At 37.0% G+C, this 18,680-nt stretch overlaps 2 protein-coding genes across 10 annotated transcripts in view; one reads left to right on the forward strand and one right to left on the reverse strand.

Moving 5' to 3' along the window:
- nme9 (NME/NM23 family member 9) overlaps nt 1-4,334 on the forward strand; it is a 38,276-nt gene extending 33,942 nt beyond the window's left edge. For all 4 annotated transcript variants that reach the window (XM_069196714.1, XM_069196716.1, XM_069196713.1 and 1 more), the window contains exon 20: nt 3,989-4,334. In XM_069196714.1, coding sequence (XP_069052815.1) covers nt 3,989-3,993 — 5 coding nt within the window. In that variant the 3' untranslated portion in view covers nt 3,994-4,334. The remainder of the gene's footprint in view (nt 1-3,988) is intronic.
- The window catches only part of smarcal1 (SWI/SNF related, matrix associated, actin dependent regulator of chromatin, subfamily a-like 1), a 29,255-nt gene continuing 14,411 nt past the window's right edge, over nt 3,837-18,680 (reverse strand). For 5 of the 6 annotated variants that reach the window (XM_069196710.1, XM_069196711.1, XM_069196708.1 and 2 more), the window contains exons 10-18: nt 17,713-17,778; nt 14,366-14,506; nt 12,700-12,918; nt 11,622-11,692; nt 10,538-10,640; nt 9,896-10,078; nt 7,306-7,406; nt 7,074-7,170; nt 3,837-4,160 (exon numbers count right to left, since the gene is read on the reverse strand). In XM_069196710.1, coding sequence (XP_069052811.1) covers nt 3,939-4,160; nt 7,074-7,170; nt 7,306-7,406; nt 9,896-10,078; nt 10,538-10,640; nt 11,622-11,692; nt 12,700-12,918; nt 14,366-14,506; nt 17,713-17,778 — 1,203 coding nt within the window. In that variant the 3' untranslated portion in view covers nt 3,837-3,938. Of the gene's footprint in view, nt 4,161-5,332; nt 6,084-7,073; nt 7,171-7,305; nt 7,407-9,895; nt 10,079-10,537; nt 10,641-11,621; nt 11,693-12,699; nt 12,919-14,365; nt 14,507-17,712; nt 17,779-18,680 lie in introns of those variants that run through there. The other variant, XM_006636723.3, reaches the window with a different exon arrangement.

The following is an 18,680-nucleotide window of genomic DNA, read 5'->3' on the forward strand; positions in this document are numbered from 1 at the left end:
GCACCTACTTTACTGTTTGCACCAGTTAGGCTTGGATTAAAGGGAAAAAGCATCCATTAACACTAGATATTATACTGTAGGTGTACTCTAAGTAAATTTAGCCCTCAAAACTAAATACATTTCATGTCACACGTACACCAAAAACAACCTCACTGGGGGAGACAGTGTTGTTGCTTTCATAATGTGAAGAAGATGGCAGCTGCCTTTTGATTAAATAATAATAATAATAATAATTAATAATAATTGCTTACACTTATATAGCGCTTTTCTGGACACTCCACTCAAAGCGCTTTACAGGTAATGGGGACTCCCCTCCACCACCACCAATGTGCAGCATCCACCTGGATGATGCGACGGCAGCCATAGTGCGCCAGAACGCTCACCACACATCAGCTATCAGTGGGGAGGAGAGCAGAGTAATGTAGCCAATTCATAGAGGGGGATTATTAGGAGGCCATGATTGGTAAAGGCCAGGGGGGAAATTTGGCCAGGACACCGGGGTTACACCCCTACTCTTTTCGAGAAGCGCCCTGGGATTTTTAATGACCACAGAGAGTCAGGACCTCGGTTTTACGTCTCATCCGAAGGACGGCGCCTGTTTACAGTATAGTGTCTCCGTCACTATACTGGGGCATTAGGACCCACATGGACCACAGGGTGAGCGCCCCCTGCTGGCCCCACTAACACCTCTTCTAAATGTGTCTGATGAACTATGTTGGTCATTTAAACCTGTAGTTCAGCACAAATTTTATCTTCCAAGCAAATCAGAAGCCAAATTTGGTATTTATATCTTTCCAAAAAGCAAAAACTCAAAATTAATTGTGATAAGTAAACTTGAGGCAACATATTAAGATAAAATTCATGAAGAATGGCATTAAAGCCAGATGATTTACTCTTTGGCATGTACAGCACTACCTTCTTCAAGTCAGACGGGAATATACTTGCCATCAGTATAGTTGCCTCAACAAATGAAACACTATGCAAAATGTGGAATTTATATACTCAGGAGTCCTGTGGTGATCTAATAACAGTAAAACATCCATAGCTGCAGAGTCTCACTGCTAGTATATAGCTAGTTAGACTGCCGTTAAAACAATTCCATCTAGATGTAACATATATAGTATAAATGTTAGTCAAAATGACTAAGTAGTGAATATACTGTAATTATTTTCTTTCAAGGTTGATTTCCAATGCCAAAGCCTCAGAAAAGGTGAGATTTCTCAGTTCTCAGTGTTGTAGATGCCATTGGTAGTTTTCTTCACCAACTTCGATACATCATGCACATGATTTTTAAGATTTTTAAAAGTGCTCCTCATAATATGAAAGTCAAAGTTTTGATGGGAAATTGGATATGATGTTAAAAACATCTAGTTAAGGCATCATAAGAGTGAAAAGAGTGAAACAAAATAATGAAAATAATGAATTGTTTCCCTAAAATAGGGTTTCAAGTATACTGTACTAGTCTTCTTAATTTATCATACCCAACCCAAAAATAGAAAGTCAAGAATTCCTTTGAACACATTAAAGTAACAAAATGTGAAAACTGTGCAAGAGTCTGAATACTTTTGCAAGGCACTGTACAGATTTCGTTCTCAGCTCACCTGAAAGTGTTGCTTTCACTAACATCACAGGTGCTCCCTACCCTTCATCAGTGTGAATCCAAACTCCACAAAACTCCATTTATATCACAGGTTGGCACTCCAGCCTCTGCTCCTGAAATGTCACTTTTAATGCAAATTGTCACAATTGCTTCATTTTAGTTGCAGTCATCACTTAATTTTTAATAATTCCTTAATAAATTAAAGACTGTGTAATATAAGACAGGTGGGTAGCTGCATCAGCACACCTAGGCTGCAAAGGACAAAGTAAAATTTATTCCATGCTGAAAAGAGAAGAAAGAAAACACACGCCGTGGATGACACCTGAAGAAGGCTCCATGGCCAAAATGTTGTGTTTTCCTTCTTCTCTTTTCAGCATGGAATAAACCTATTACTTGTTCCTTTGCATAATATAAGACAGTCTAATATGATTAGAAAACGCAGCAGATGTAGATCGCTTTTGTGCTGGTTCGGAGCCCTTGATTTTGCCTCCGACTTTACCACTAACCCGAGCAGAATACAGTTTAACACTAGATTAGACACTACAATAGCCTGGACACTAGCCTTTTTGACCAATAAAACCTTATCATGCTTTGAAGTGTACATGAAACATGGTTTAATTTAAATTTAATAAAATACAAATTAAAACGTATTAATACTAATTAAAATGGTTTTCATAATGTCAATGTAAATTACACTAAAAGGTATTCAAAACAACAATTATTATTAGCTGCAAAAGTCATCCTTGCATTTTAATGCCTTTCCATATATACAATTTAAAAAAAATACAAAACTGAAAATTTATAAATTAAATTTTACCACATTTTCTGACATGTGAAGGGAAGATATCTAGTGAATAGTGAATTCAACAGAGCAGTTACATACTTTGTAGAAAGCCTACCCTTTTCACAAATTCCTACTTCAACTGCTTTAAATTTTATTCATCTAGACTCGTGGTTAGAGATCTACTCAATTCATGATGTTGCTATACATTATGGTCTGTAAAATTACCGCCAAAACATACTAATAAACAAAACACATACCAGGAGTTAAGAGTGATAAATCAACATTCTAGTTACTTCTTTAATGCTATCAAAAAACAACTGAAAGGCATTTTATCACTGATGATTGAATCACTCCATATTCTACAGTAGTGGGCTTGGAATGTGTATTATAAAGCTACAGTGAAATCCTAGCTAGCTACATGTAAAACATGGTTGACAACCAGATTCTGTTAAACTTGTGAGTGGATTTCACCAGGAAAAACTAAATCCAGTGGCATTTGGAATCAGAGCAACTGAAAGTAACATTTTAATCAGCGGACATTGTCAACTGAACATTAGGATATACAGTATTGGCAAAACTAGGTAATATTTTGATAAAATTCTTCCATATGCTGGTAGTTTTCCTGCATGCAAAAAACACCCACAGAACATCTTGGATGGATCGGGTCAATTCAAGCTTACAATAGCAAATCCCAATTCCAGTAAAAAAAATGTTTCTTCTACAAACTAGTCTGTAGACTGTATGGTGCTGCTATGGTGAAGAAGTTTTCCCCCCAAAATTCAATAGGTTCCTCAACACCTTGCAGCCCCAACAGATGATTATAAAGTGGAAATTGCAAAGGTTTAACAAGCATGAATGGCAAGTGCCACTCTTCCCTCTGGAGCACAATTTCTAAATCAATGGCCCAGTATGGTGACATACATTCAGATGAGATGTTACACTGCAGTCCTGACAACTAGGTAATTCTTGAAAGCCTTAAATATTAGGGGAGTTAATTCATTAACTCTAGTGTTCATTTTGAACTACATAAACTTCCTCTTTGAAGTTTCTCACTTGCCTTTCTGATCTGTCGTGTAGTGGGGCTGCTGTGCGTCACTCAGGTAGGTGCTGAAAAGTGCTTATACTGTAAAGAACTTTGGGATCATTTGGGAAGGAAAGCAATAAACAAATTCAATTATTGTTAATTACACCATTACACCAATATTTAGTTCCTTTTGTTTTTATGAAGAACAAGAACACTAGAACAATAGAACAGCCATTGGTTTTTCGTCATGCTATAGAATAGGCTGTTTGTTCTAAAGCCTTACAAAAATCAAGATACTGAAATATATTTCCAAGTGGCACAAAAAAATCCAGAGAGATGAAAACCGTTAGTATTTTGCTTCAGTCAGAAAACAATGCCTTTTCTTTCTAAGAACATAGAAATGTATTATCACTCAGGAGTTTACAAACTGAATAGTAGTAAAAAACATTTTTATTATATTTTGTATAAGAAAAAATAATACAATAAATGTACATTTAATTGTTCTTGAGGGTTCTCCTTCTTTAAAAATGTCATTTGCCAAAGTAGTCCTCAATGCGTCTTTTTTTGCTTGGACTTTCAGAGTAAGTGCTTCCTGGGTGATTCTCAATGGATGAGGAGGCATGTGACGGACTTCCAGAGGGATCACTTTCCCATGGACCAGCAGCTTCCAGCAGCAAAGCCTCATCCATGTCATCCCCCTCCTCTGAAAAGGACCGCTGGAACATCTCTGCAATACTTCTCTGCAGAGGGTCCTAGGAAAATACAGAGACAGGAGAGAGGTTTACATAATTCATAAAATCACCAACCCTCCAGCAAACATACATGACTTTAACCAACAGTTTTTATTAATACTGTTTAACAATGAGAGATTGGTATTCAACTTGCATGGGTCTTCCATAAATGATCAATTAAAATTTATTTAAAGATCCTAGTGAGCCTTTTTTGTATGATGACCTAAAACATGACAGTATATTAAGATATAAAGTACAAAATATATTATTGTATTTACTCTTATTTCTCATTCCTGGAGATTATTATTCTACTGAAAAGGTGTTTTGAGAGAATGAAGTAAAATCAGTAGGGAGCAACAAGTATAGGTGATATGATCCATTGCTGATGTGAACTTGGATAATTTCATTAGCCATTTGATTTAAATTCATCTGCTTCAAAATAAGAAAAACACTTTACAGTGATCGTATGTGATATGTTCAGCTTATGCTTTGAGTACATGCAAAATCCTGTCAAAATAATATTGATATAATAAAACACTGTTCAATTCCACACTGCAAGCTATGTCTAAGGCATGTACTGGCTCAAAATCATGTTCACAGCAGTCCAAATGTCTGTGTAGAAACATGTATTTGTGCAAACCTTTGTGCAAGTGACACAAGGCAAGGCTTTGAGATAAAATTCCATTAGGCCATTTTTAGTAATCACTTAGAATACATATGAATACAGTTCTGTTATGGGAAACAAAGAGCCGTATGAAGTATTTATCTCACTCATATGAATATATTATATTCAAGGTAAAGACCTTGATGAATAATCTTAAATGTCTGCAAAGCTGTACACTTTGTGAACGATTCATTCTTTTTAATGGCGATACAGACATTCTGACAGCTTTGTTCTAGAACATGGCCCATATATTCAGGAAAAAAAGGGGATGATATATAAATTAGTTTATAGTTTTCTCTACTCAGTAGCATGATGGTGCTTGATCTGAAGATCTACATATGTTGTAAAGCAGGGGTGCCCAACCAGTCGATCCCAGAGTGCTTCCCAGTCGATGGATTGCAAGAATGTTTGGCCAAAAATAAATGGGCTATTTGACTGTTTCTTTTTTTGACAGCCTAAAAATTAATTCAGATCTGTGCATGTAATGTGATACATTTTACTGCCCTTGTATGTGTTTAACTCTTGTTGAATGGGTTGTAAAACTCTTCCCCGGAGTGCTGGCTGACACTGGAAAAATGGCTACAGGAGCTCCATAAATAAAGAGTGTCATGTGTGCTACCCAAGAACGGTCTCTTGGTATTTGCCACACGAACCCCACATTCGCTACAGTGCATCGTGGAGTGAAACAAACTGGCCGTGATAAATTCGCCAACAGTTTGATAAGTTTGATTGCCTATTTGATTGTAGTATTTGAGCGAAAATGAAGCAAAGAGACCAAAAACTTACCTTTACCACAAGGAATGGGAGCATGATTTTTTTTTGTACTATCGCATTCAAATATGTGATGCTAGTGTCTAAGTGAAAAACGGAAATATAGAACAACATTTCAAAACTGCACACAAAACGTGTGATGTGGTCTTTCTCGCTAATAGTGAGTTATGGAAAAGAAAAGTGGAAAAATTAAAATCTCAACTAGCAGCAGTTGGTTTTCACGAGTTTTCATGAGGCCTAATACAAGAAGGAAAGCGCAATCATCGCATCGTTCTGTGTGAACCACGTCCTGGCTAAACACAAAAAATCATTCAGGGATCGAGAAGTATTAAAAAAGTGTTTGCTTAAGGCTGCTGACTTGGCTATTTGGAAATTTCAAAAACAAACAGCTGGAAATCAAAGAGTTTCTCAAGTCATCTAAACATGGTGAAAATGCCTAATTGGAGGATGACCAGTGGCTTCTGGATTTAGCATTCCTCACAGACTTGACTGAACTGCTGAATGTCATGCTGCAGGGACAAAATAAAAATGTAAACAACATGATCAGCAGTGTCAACACATTCAAATTACAAATGTTCTCAAGTAAGCTTCTCAGTGCGTGCTCACTTTAAGGTAGGGTATTCTTTTTTCTAAAATGGGGAACTTGTTCACTGTAGCATGAGTCACTTGCTTTTATTTGCTGTCATTTTAGTGATGGGTATCATTATTGTACTGATGTGTCCACAGTCTGTTTTTCCTACAGTATATCAGAGCTTCAAATTCACACTGGTAGATTACACTGGACTGGCAAATGAAAAAGTAGATCTTACATTAAAAAAGGTTGGGCACCCCTGATGTACAGTATGTTTATGTGTAATTGCAACCCAATGTAACCTTTAACAGCATGGGTGAAGTATTCAGATTTGAGTAACACTAGTATTAGTAAAACCTATAAATATATTGCATTACAGCACATGAAAAGCTCTCTTTGATTAATCAAACTCAGCTTTGTATGAAGAGCAAAATGTGTATGTCAGAGTGTAAGTACAAGAACTTGTTATTAAATTGATCTTTAAGTTCTCTGAAAGCCAAAAATGTTACACACAGTTACAGTTCTTTTTATCAACAAAGGTCTGACAATTTAAGCTTCAAATGTTAATGTTGTTGCAACAGAGTGATCTTAATTTAAGTAAAATAATTTTTGGAACATAAACTCTAATACCAAAAACATGGGAAATTGTGCTTGTGTGAATATTTTCAGATTTCCCTGTTTCCCCATTTACACAGGTAAAATAGACTTCCATAACAACATCGGTGAATGAAAGACTCCATAGCGCACAACAAACTTAAATTTCTTAGAAGCACATCTTTCCATATCATTAGGTTCCTAAGAACCAGATAATTCAGTTAACACGTTTTGCTTATGAGAAACTGTTTTTCTGTTAAAAAAATTAGAATATGTAAAAATGGTCAGGGTCACCTCAAAGGCCTTCTTTAGAAGACTAAATCTGAAATTATACCTTGCAGCAGAAACTGGCAGACTCAGCATTCTCAGAAAGGTTGGCTTCTGATAGACCAGCCTGCTCCAAGACATTCATCTTCCCTTGGATCATGGGCCTGGGATGAGGAGGGAGACAGAAAGGGATAAAAGAAAGCATTATTCCAGCTGCTGACTCCTGCTGATCCTACAAAGAAAAATATCCTGAAGCTAGCTCAACAGAAACCTGAATGTATGCACTAGTTTGTAATTACCAGAGGTAGTCATCCGCAGTCCCTTTGGCCACCAAGTAGTGAATGTTAACGCTGCTGGTCTGTCCGATACGGTGGACTCGATCTTCTGCCTGGATCAGGACCTGAAGGATAAGACATAAGCTTTAGGTACAGCATCTGCTTAATTAGGCTAACAACAATACTTATGTCAAAGCTGTAATAACAATGTGTTAAAATTAACACATTTTCTAAATTGCAATGAACTTCTATTGAGCATGGGCAAAGAACTTCTTGTTTGCTATACAAGGTGAAAGTGGACCATCTTCAATGCAATGTAGCGGTATATGAAGAAACAGATAACCTAAAGAGTCCAGCGGTATAAGGGACAGGCATACTATGTTCTCCAGTTAAGAATCTAAAATAAATTCTCAAGATAATGGATTTGAGTGAAACTTGGTGAAAACTAGCCATGATATTTGATTCTTTTTAAAGCACAAACATACTGCAAACTGAAGAATGTTGTTTTTATTATTGTGAACTACAGGGTCAATAGTTAAAGACTGAATATCTGTAAGATAAGATGAGGATATATCACAATATCAAACCATTCACATTCTTTATTTCAGAAGCAAATTATTTTAAGAACCATGGAAGTAAAACTTAGCCAGCTACAGTCTCTGCAAACCCACCAACATCACTTCAGATATCTTAAAATGTAACAGCAGAAAACTTATGAATGCAATTATATAAACTTGTTTATAATATGAAGACATGTTTTCTAAACCCAACACCGTTCTGAAACAAAACAAGAGGCTTACAATAGTTATTACACAAAATACCAAACTGAGACCCACAAGATTGAACAGTAACCGGTTATGCAAAAAAGGTACTGTACAGTATGTGAGTGTCAGGTGAAGATTGCTTGTATGCTGCTATATTAAGGATCTATATCAAGCTAGGCTTAAGTTAACATAATTATATTTTTTTTAAATTAAGAACTGGAACCCCTTTTATTTTTTTTACTAACCTCCTCAATTACTTCAATTCTGAATCATACCGTTTCTAAAAATCACTCTTAATCATTTTATTTTTTTGACTGGGTAAACTGTATCTTTTGCAGTTGCAGTTGTTTCAGAAACTATTGTGTGTACAGTCATAGTTACAGCTTACAAATACAGCCAATATGGGAATACGCAGCAAGGGAGATAGTAATACTATTCTCACAAAATTTTATCTTGTAAGTTTTGCTGAATTGCCCATTTGTTTTTTAATGTGGGCATACAGTATACAATAGTATGGGGGGCAACAATAATAGTGAACTAACTAACTAACTAACACAATTCAGATGTGAACAAGAAACTTTTTCTAAGTGACTACTGTATATTTCTACATTAGATCCAGGGCCAGATTTGTGTCTATACTAACTTACAAAGTATTCATTCCCTCTAGAATGTTCACATTAAGTTACCACTAGAGCATGCAATCATGACACTACTAAATACGAATTTATATTTTGAATCTAAATTTATAAAGGCAGAATATGCTGATGGCATGTAAAGAAAATTATAAGGTTCTCAATTGCATAAGTATGCAACACCTTTGTCATGGCAACACAATCATTTCTGGTGCAAAGGTTTTGTTTGAAAGATCACAAAACCAGGGTGGTTTCTGTGAATTCAAAGTAACTAGCAACTGTAGTGCCAAGTTACATTCCCTCAATCTGAGGAATAAACTAATAATCCATCCTTGCAATGGAGATGAACACAACATTAATGGAGACACACTGGAGGGAGTTCTGGAGGGGCAGAAAAGACTGAAGAGATGGAGATGAAACACCATTCAAAGAAAGTCTCAGGAACACTAGGGAAATCAAGAGTCTCAGATTCTGTATGGATCAGAGATGTAAAAAAAACATTTGAAAGGTTTTGTGTTAGGACAATACTTTATACCACCAAAAAGGAGAAAATATAGAACTCAAGGAAGAAGCAGAAATCTGTCTGCTCTTCAGAAACACACTGTGAATTGAAATTAATGGGACGGATAAATAACTAATTGCAATTGAAAGTCTTCAAGATTAACTAGAGGTCCATTTCTAATAAAACAACCACTTTTACTTCATTTGAAAAACCTCTATGTGGTTTGGTATGTTCATTCTCAAACCTCTTTGTATAAATAGCTAACTTTGCTGGAAACAGAGTGTGCCTAGAAGCCAGCATGAAAGGAAACAAACACCAGCTGTTCTTCAACTGCACTCACATCTGCTTGGGGCTCTTCATGTAGTGTAAATCATCATCATTATCATACCAAGGGCCACTTCACATTAAATAAATTGCGTGAGCAGGGTATTATCCTAAAGAATGTGTTTGGTACACATGTGAAAACAAAAATGTCTTATATAAAACATTATATAAAAAGTTATATATACAGTATGAAAAACTGAGTAAGCATGTGTAACCCTTAAAAAATGAGGTGACAGATTAGAGGTGCCAAAATGCAGATTTCACTGCCAGTAACATAACATGGTATGAGTTTGAAAGATTAATTTTAAGAATATCCCACAGTATATCCTGCTATATATTTAAGTATATCTTTGCTAAGATTCTCACTACAATACAGTGGGAGTCAGTCTTACCCCTGGGTTCCAAAAAAGCTCAGCAAAGACCACCAGATCAGCAGATGAAAGTGTCAGTCCCATGTTGGCAGCAGTAATGGAGAGCACTGCCACACAGCTCTTTGTAGAGTACTGGAAGTGTTGACAGAGGCTCTGTCTATCTGCTGAGGATGTAGAGCCATCAATTCTGATATAGCTGATCCCCTGGAAGGGACAAAGAGATAAAGTTAACTAATAATGAGAATACTCTCTGCTGGAGGGTTTGGATATAGACAAAAAGGGAAGTGGGTGAGAGAGATTGAGTTAGAGGGATAAATTACATGGCTAAGAGAGATATCAATCCTTGAGAAGGGTAGCAAGAAATATGTAAATGCCAGACATTAGAAACTAAACCTTGAAGACAAATTAGACTCAGCAAAGAAAAAACAAAATACAAAGGATCAGAACTTTCTGCAGCCTCAATGCGGACAGAAGACCACTGTCCTAAGCAAAAGTCTGCATTTTGCAGAAATGTGCCTCTTTTTCTGAAGATCCTATGTTTATATTTAAGAAGCTGCAGTATCTGAATCTATGGTAAGCATGTCAGTGTTAAAACAAATTCCTCAAAGTCTTTCTTAGCTGCTGTCAGACTTGTTTCCATTCACACTAATACTCTGCTCTCACCTTATCTCCCAGTTCTTTCGTTAAGCTGTCAAGAACAAGCTTATGGTGTGCAAAAACCAGGAACTTCTCTCGGCCGCTTTCCAGTAGATCTATAACATACTCCCTGGAAGTACAAATGAAACAGATATAAAATGAAGATACACAGGGAGCATCCTGAATGCTGGTACTTCCTATGTCTTAATTTAAAATTAAAGGAAACTAGATTAAAACCGTACATGACATTTCTGAAAAACTGACTAATCATTAAAGTCCAAAAAAAGCTTGTATTCAAAGTTTATGACTCAATAAAGGCAGCAGGTTATTAAAACAAGTGTGTAGTTTGGAACTAAAAGTCCTCCAGTTAAAAGATTAAACTTTCCAAGGTTTGATACTGATTGTAAATCAGAAATTGTCAAATGTCTATCACTTGTACAGTAAAAAAAAAAACAAAAACAGAAAAAGGATAATCCTTAATTGAATGTGGGAATAAAACAGAGAAATTTCCCTGATTAAAATGAAATGCTAAAAGGTATTTTTCAGTTATTAACTCATTTATACAGTAATTTTTCCACATGGCCATAACCATCAATAATTAATTGTTTACATTTTAGGTATAAACTGTGCAATTTAAACATTTTACAGCATTTACATATTCAGTTCACTATTTATATATAAATTAGCAATCAAAGCTGAAAATAAGAAATCTATTTAAAATATTAATTATTTATTAAATTATGTGTGTAGAAGTGGTAAATAAATTAATTTCAATAACTGACATATTCTGAAATTCTACTGAACCAAATGTATTAATTAACAGAGATGCATGATTGGACAAATGTCAGTAATCATATGCACCAAATGTTTTACATTTACACACAATTTGCAGTCACTGTATGATTAATTGAGATGATTAAAATAAAGCAATGGGATGATTGTTAATGATGGCTCAATTGGTTGCTTTACAAAGAGGCTATATTAGCATCTTGTGGTAAAAATACAGGGTACTAGAAATACCAAGTTGAGTTCTATAATGCATACAGTATCTATTTTGTGATGCATTTTATTTTATAGCTTCACATTAATTCGTCACTGGGTCTACACTCACACAATGGCCCGGATTTTTGCCTCTGCAGTACGATTGTAGAAGATCAATAGAGCTTCCTTCTCTTGCTGCTTCTGCAGATTTAAAATAATTTTTATGTTAATATGCCAAAATCTGAAAGGAAACAAAACAATCCATGATACAGGCAATACAGACTTACTAGCATGACGTAAACAGCCAAAGATGAAACCCTTTTCACAAACCTTAAAAATCTTGGTTTAAAAAACTACTCTTTTATTCATATAACTATGAATATACGGGAAAGTTAATCCAGTTAAGTTAAGGCAATTTTCATGAACATACAGTATTTGTTTTGCTGTTTCAATACTTAGCAACTCTAGTATGTTTTGCTCACAGTGGTTTCATTTAGAGGGATCACTCTCATGCAGGCTTGGTTATATTTACTAGCCATAAATCTCTACCAGAGGCCAGTTTCTTTCTTTTCTGATGAAATAGCTCAGCTCAGAATAGCTCAGAAGATATGCTGGGTGTAAGTTTGTGAGAACACAACTTTTAATCATAAAAATTAAGTCTAATGGATGTTAAAATAAGTAGAAATACAGAATGCAGAATTAGTTTTTTGTACCCAAACTGGTATGTCAACCTGCTTTTGAGCACAGTTTCTCACTGTATTTCATTAGATACGCATACAGCTGTCCTTCAAGTGATGGAGTACCCTGTCCAGAGTCAAGACATCAATATCACTGAAGCGCAAAGGGAGGGCCTGCTTGGTGAGAAGGCCAAGGCCATGGCTGAAGTCTGGAAGGGGCTGAAAGCATTCCCCAACATAGTATAACAACGGCAAGGACAGAATCCAACCTGCCATGCCTTCTGATTGATTGTGAAACATGAAATTTATGTTGGACACAAAAGATTAGTGTCAAATATTTTATACATGCACAATTAGATAGACAGATACTTTATTGATCTCGTGAGGGAAAGTACAGTGTGGGATACACTCCTATTGTGTATTAATCCAAAACTAAAAAGAAGAACTTTTATTTAGATGTGCATACTTGATGACCCATGGTTACTCTTTATAGCTGCGACCCAAAATCACACTGAGGCATGCCCAACGTACATTTCTGTGCCCTTTGGCCATCTCCTTGGCGGCAGCCGCCAGCGCAGCCTTGGCCCGGGCAGCGATCCCGTCGGTGGTCACAGTTACCACCTTGCGCTGCTTGGCGGGGAGCTGAGAGAGCACGTCGGATTTGAGGCGGCGCAGCATCACTGACTCTTCCAGCAGGAGCCTCAGCTCGCCCAGGTTAGAGGAGCCCGAGTAATCCCAGCCCCAGGGAAGCTGTGGCAAGTGAAGAGCAGAGATGCATGTTAGTCAGCAAGATGTCCTGATCTTTCACCCAACCTGCACGAAACAATTCCTTTCAGTAGTGGATGGTGAGCTTTTACTGATCAATTTGTCACTAGATCACTTGGATTAATTACAGTACATTCACCAGTGAATGGTTCTGTTTAACTGATTAAATCTTCACTGAATATTGAATCACATGAATCTACATTCATGTTTTACTTCTGAGGATCGAACAAGAAACTTCATAGCTGGCAAATATTTTGAGCATTCCAACAATGAAGCAATCAAATTAAACTGTTTTTCTTTTAAATGTACTTTTTCCCCCCATTACTAAATTATGCTGTTGCTTACTTATTAATATATGCATCCAAAGAAACTTGGGAAAAATCAAAGGCTATATTTTAAAAATATTTTCAGCTTAAGAGAATTCTCTAAAGAAAAATTATTTCATTACACAATCAAAACTATTCCATCAATCAGTAAAGCTTTATCTGAGTATCATTCATTTTTGTTGTGCAACAGTGTTGAAAATAAAGGCTTATAAATCTAGGTAATTAAAGAAAGACTCCACAGCCTTATTATGACAGAGTCTTTTATTGCTACTGCTGCTAATTGGCTATTGGAAAACCACCCCAGGGGCTGTGATTCAATTGCTGCTATAAAGCAAAGACTAAGAAATGTTCGTGTACACCAATGCCCTTTTCTTTAGGCTGTGTAACTTTTAGACTTTAATTTGAATAAGAATTTAGGAGAATGTGATGTGCCAGCTTTATAATATAAACAGCTGTGCAAAGGTCTTTAAATTAAGCATGTTTCTTCTCTTTTCACTGATTGTCTTTCCTTTACACAGAAACAATTCTATGGTGATCTTCCATTGCGACTGAGCTTTTTCTTTTAAAATTGTTCATTTATTGTAGTACAAAAAATATTTACTGTAGCTCTACAGATTTCTGGAAAGGAAAATATGTTAATGAGGAGGAACACCTGACAATCAATTACACTTGAGTGGTAAATGTCATAGATTAGCTATTACAACACTTCACATAGGCTGCACATATGCAGTTTCGCTACTGCTGCTGTCAATTTGTGAGAGATTAATATGAATTAAATGACAAGATTTTCTCAAGAGAAGTAACAGTTTCAGCTCCATACAAAACTGAATTATAGTAGTCTTGTCTGGTGGATTAAACCCCTCACAAAGGCAACCCAAACATGCCCCAAACTCTCCAATTAGAATGAAATTTTTAACTCTCCAAGAAGTAAAAACATGAAACTGTACGTATATATAACTTTAGTGGATAAAACAGCAGTTCTGTTAGTCTGGAATGTATAACCTGTATCTACAGAACTTTCATGCTACCTTCCGGCATAAAACTTGCAATTGCTATAAACACTGTCATATTATTACTGTCAAGAGGAGAATAAATGAAAAACATGCCTGTTTGGCATCACAATAGCGTGCCCCAAACTCATGGAACCGTGGAAAGAAGGAGGGTCGCACAGCCAGGATCTGCGTGTAGAGTTCTGCTGGTCTGGACATGGCTGGAGTGCCTGAGAGAAGGATCACCCTTTTGGCAACCTGATAGGAACAGTCACTCCAAGAGCATGAACATCCTGAGTGAGATTGCTTACTTGTTTTGGTCTTGGAGAGAGAAGATTAGTAAGTCATCTTTAAATAATCTATCACTACAGAGACAAAAATACTGGCAACTTTGGCAAGTGATTTAGCAAGCTAATTTTATCACTTGGAATGCAATTATGGGTATTTTACAGGCTTTCACATCCACAGCTGTCCACTTCTGACTGGGAACAGTTTTCTTATTAAATAGATGATAAGTTAAATTTCTTCAAAGCCTTTAAAAATGGCCTATTTTAAAGAGTGGCCTAGAAAAACTGCTGAACTGTTACTCCCTAGGTTCAGCATTGGCCTGCGTGCAGCCTTTTTATTTTTATGTCTGACACTGTAAGGAAAATCTGTATCAGATGAGACATCTTATTTACAAGGCTCAGGGCTTATTTAATGTCATTACAGAATATTTTAAAAAAAGATCTGTTGTAAGAGGACCAGAGGAAGGGTAATCCAGGACAAGTATTTTAGGAACGATCTGCTCACTATACTTGACCAAGATGACCGCTAAGAGAAACCAGCTGACCCGCAGATGGAAAGGGCTCAGTCTGAAAGACAACGAGACGCAGGTGGGTCTCATCAGGACACAAAATATATACAGTATGCCCTGGAAACAGTGAAGTGGTGCGGAAGCCAGTAGGTGAATGTGTTTTGGAGGAGATAGTGGAGTTCGGTTGGTGTGGATACAGATTTAAGGATAACAGATTTTTGGAATAAATAAAGGATTATGGTTTGTGATTTGGATACGGTGCGGATTTGTGGGACTTTACGGACTTTTGGAACTTGGACTGATTAAGGATAGAGAGAGTGGATTGCGGACTGGCTTGGAAGACGGACAAATGGGAAGAAGGGAGAAAACTTCCCGAAAATAAGAGAGTGTGTGGTGTGAGTACTTTTGTACCTATTACATAAACCTTTTCCCCGGAGGCACCACACTGTAAACAAGCTATTATGCAAGTCAAGCCATTAAAGATAATAGAACCAAATCTAAAGATTAACATGTGGATATGGATTTAAGAAATTTTAACCAATGATCATGACAAGTTCAGATTGGAGAGAAAGCATAGATATATTTTCCGCAGAATGAAAAGACAAACTAAAGTACCTAGTGCTTCCTTTATTTCTGATTTTTTGGTAATACAAAACAAAGAAAATCAGGTAACTATAACAAAACGGACAGTATAAAACTAATACAATATTAGTAATCAGTTAATATGGAACTGTAGTGGCGAGGCTTATTAATAAGGCAGAATTAAGTGTTTCTGAGCTTCCCAAATGAGGCCCCATTTCTCTGTTCATCTCTGTGGTGCAGCCACAGAGAAACTATTCATGCAGGCTGATTTAAGGTTTCCTTTGATAGCTCCCAAAGGGGGATGCACTTAGCTAAGCCTGGCTATCATGATCAATGGTCATCCATTGGTGCCTATCTGTCTAGGGAGTGCCAGTTGGACATCTGGACTGCATTCCTAAGTGTCAGGAGTAAGTGACTCATATCTCACCTTGACAAACCAATCAGGGACTGGTAGGGCCGAGTAACCCACGTGGGACTCTGATGCCCATGGAACTTTCAGTCAATCAACGAGCTGAAGTTTCTCCAGGTAAAAACAGGCAACACAGAGAGCCTGGGAGTTTCAGTAAGATTCAGAGGGAATTTTGAGACTTTTCTAAAGGGAATTCAAAGGAGAATTCCAGGGCAGGACGGCCCAGGAGCAGAAGGCTCCCACGGGCAGGACATTCTTGCAGCGCGCCTCCTGACCATCCCGAGACTCAGCCCGGACAACCGCGGAACGGCCAGTGTGTCAGAGTGCCAGAACTTTCCTTTGTTCTAAGAGTCTAGAGCGGAGGTTGCCAGGGAGTAACCAGAGGATCCACCCGAGGTTAGCACCAGCAGCAGGCCTCGTGAACATGTCGGAACTGTGGACAGCTGAATCACTATTCAGAACTAGCTCTTCATCAGGAACGAACCGGTCCTCTTCCTGACTTGCTGGGACCCACAGTCATCTTTTCTCCTGTGCACAAACTTTGCTAGTTAAAGCCAACACTAACTAGCCGGCCAGTGAGCATCAGCAGCACACCGTCGCAAGCCGCACAGCACAGCCTGGCTCCGAACCAGAGAGCGCGGATTGGACAGCAACAGCCTGCAACTGTTTCTTTGAGTCGCAGGAGATCTGAATCCCCAGAGATTGGATGAGTATTCATCCAGTATTCAACTTCAATGCATTACAGCTTGAGAATTCAATTGTTATCCCAACCAGTTGATATCAATTTAATTCCTAAGAGTTATGTACTTGTTTTGAGTATCTAATGTAGAAGTTATAACCAAGTTCATTTATGAAACGGTCTAAATAAATGATATACTGAACGTATGTCCTCTTGATGTGTAACACTTCGTAACTGACTGAATATATACCTTTTGTATTCTGATAACCCTCTCGATAAGATCTGTTAGGTTTATATGCATATTTTATGTATTAATAAATGTATCCTCGTGTATTAGTACCTGTGTGTGTGCGTTGTTTGAGTTATGTCGCATGGTTGGATTCTAAAGCCATCAAAAGAATCAACTTTGTGATTTACTGATACAATTAATAATTGTTCCAGTAAATGCCCAAACCCTACAGAACTGGTGCCTTCAGAGAGCCACTACATTTACATTTTGGCTATGGCAACATTACAGAACTATGATACGCTATTTGAAGCATTAAACTGTTGTATTTTGTGGCCATACTTCAGTGTCTTGCTCTTCAATAAAAACATCAAACATCAATGCATTTTTTAAAATGCATTGGCTTTAAAAAGCTTATTGTCAATACATATGCTTTAGTTTACATAAAGAAACAAGATTACTCATAAAAGAGGGTTTCGAGTGAGCTATATTTTTGCCACCATAAGGTAAGTTTAATAAAATCTTTTAGACAACTACAGGATTTTATAAACATATAATGTTGAAAACATCAATCCTCATCAAAGACATCAACATCAATCCTGATGTTATTTTGTGCATAATAAATGTTTCTTCTGAAACAAAACAGAAAGTTATCAAACCATTATTAGACAGTATTGCAATAAAATAAGTTATCCAGAGCATGGCTCCATTACTCTACATGGTAATAAACAGAGGGAGAGTCTTCAAAGAAAGGGAAATAAATCAGCAGTACCTTAAGGAGAGGCAGAGCAGCTTTGCAGCGAGCAGTCTTCATGTTTTTGAGAAAATGGGATTCATCCTGCAGCCAGAAAAAACAATATTATGAAAAGACAAAACAATAACTTAACTTGGCTGAGAGCTATTAACCTTAGCATCAAATATTAAAATAAACTTCTTTTCAGAAATTCTTGGATATTGCTGTGCAGAGTTCAGTTAGTTTAACGACCACTGTATTGTATTTTCACACTTTGTTTTCTCTCCCCTACTTCTTCTGAAACAACGAAAACACTGAAAGAATGTCATTCACAACAAAAAAGATACAAGATGCCTGAAATAGAAAGCAAAAATCATGAGGAGAAATCAAAGACTGAACACTCAAACTGTGAGCTGACTGGATGGATCTGAGCCAGGGATAGGATGACCTGGTTGTATTCCTGAACAAAGAAATCCTTAAGTGGTTTCCAATACTGGCACAACAGGACTTATTCAAGAATATGAGAAAGATTCTGAGAATTTCATACACTTGCTTCTTGAAAAAAGCCAGGGGATCAATCCCAATAACAAATGTGCCCTGTGATATGTTTTTTGTCTACTTTAGAAAATTGTAAATACCTGACTCAAGTAACCTATGTAAAGTGTGAAGTATTGGGGCCCAAAATTATAGACAACATCCCTCTATTGTAGAGCCCTCATTTCTTATCTATGAATTGTTTCTTGCCCATTAACTACTTGTAATTATTTATCCAAAAACGTGCATTATCTTGAATACCTGCCATTCATATTGTAGTATGATAGCAGATAGAGTACTTTTTCTTCAGTTTTCTCCAGTTTACTGACAGACAGAGCTCCTTTTTGAAAGAACCTAAAGCCCTCTTTGTTCAGCAAACAGCTCCATGCTACACTTCTAGCTGGATTACATTCCAGCCCAGCAGAGAAGCAGATCTGCAAGCGTGAGGAAATCAGTGAGGGATCCAATCCTGC

The sequence above is a fragment of the Lepisosteus oculatus genome, chromosome 12 (genome assembly GCF_040954835.1).
Source record: "Lepisosteus oculatus isolate fLepOcu1 chromosome 12, fLepOcu1.hap2, whole genome shotgun sequence".
Lineage (NCBI taxonomy): Eukaryota > Metazoa > Chordata > Actinopteri > Semionotiformes > Lepisosteidae > Lepisosteus > Lepisosteus oculatus.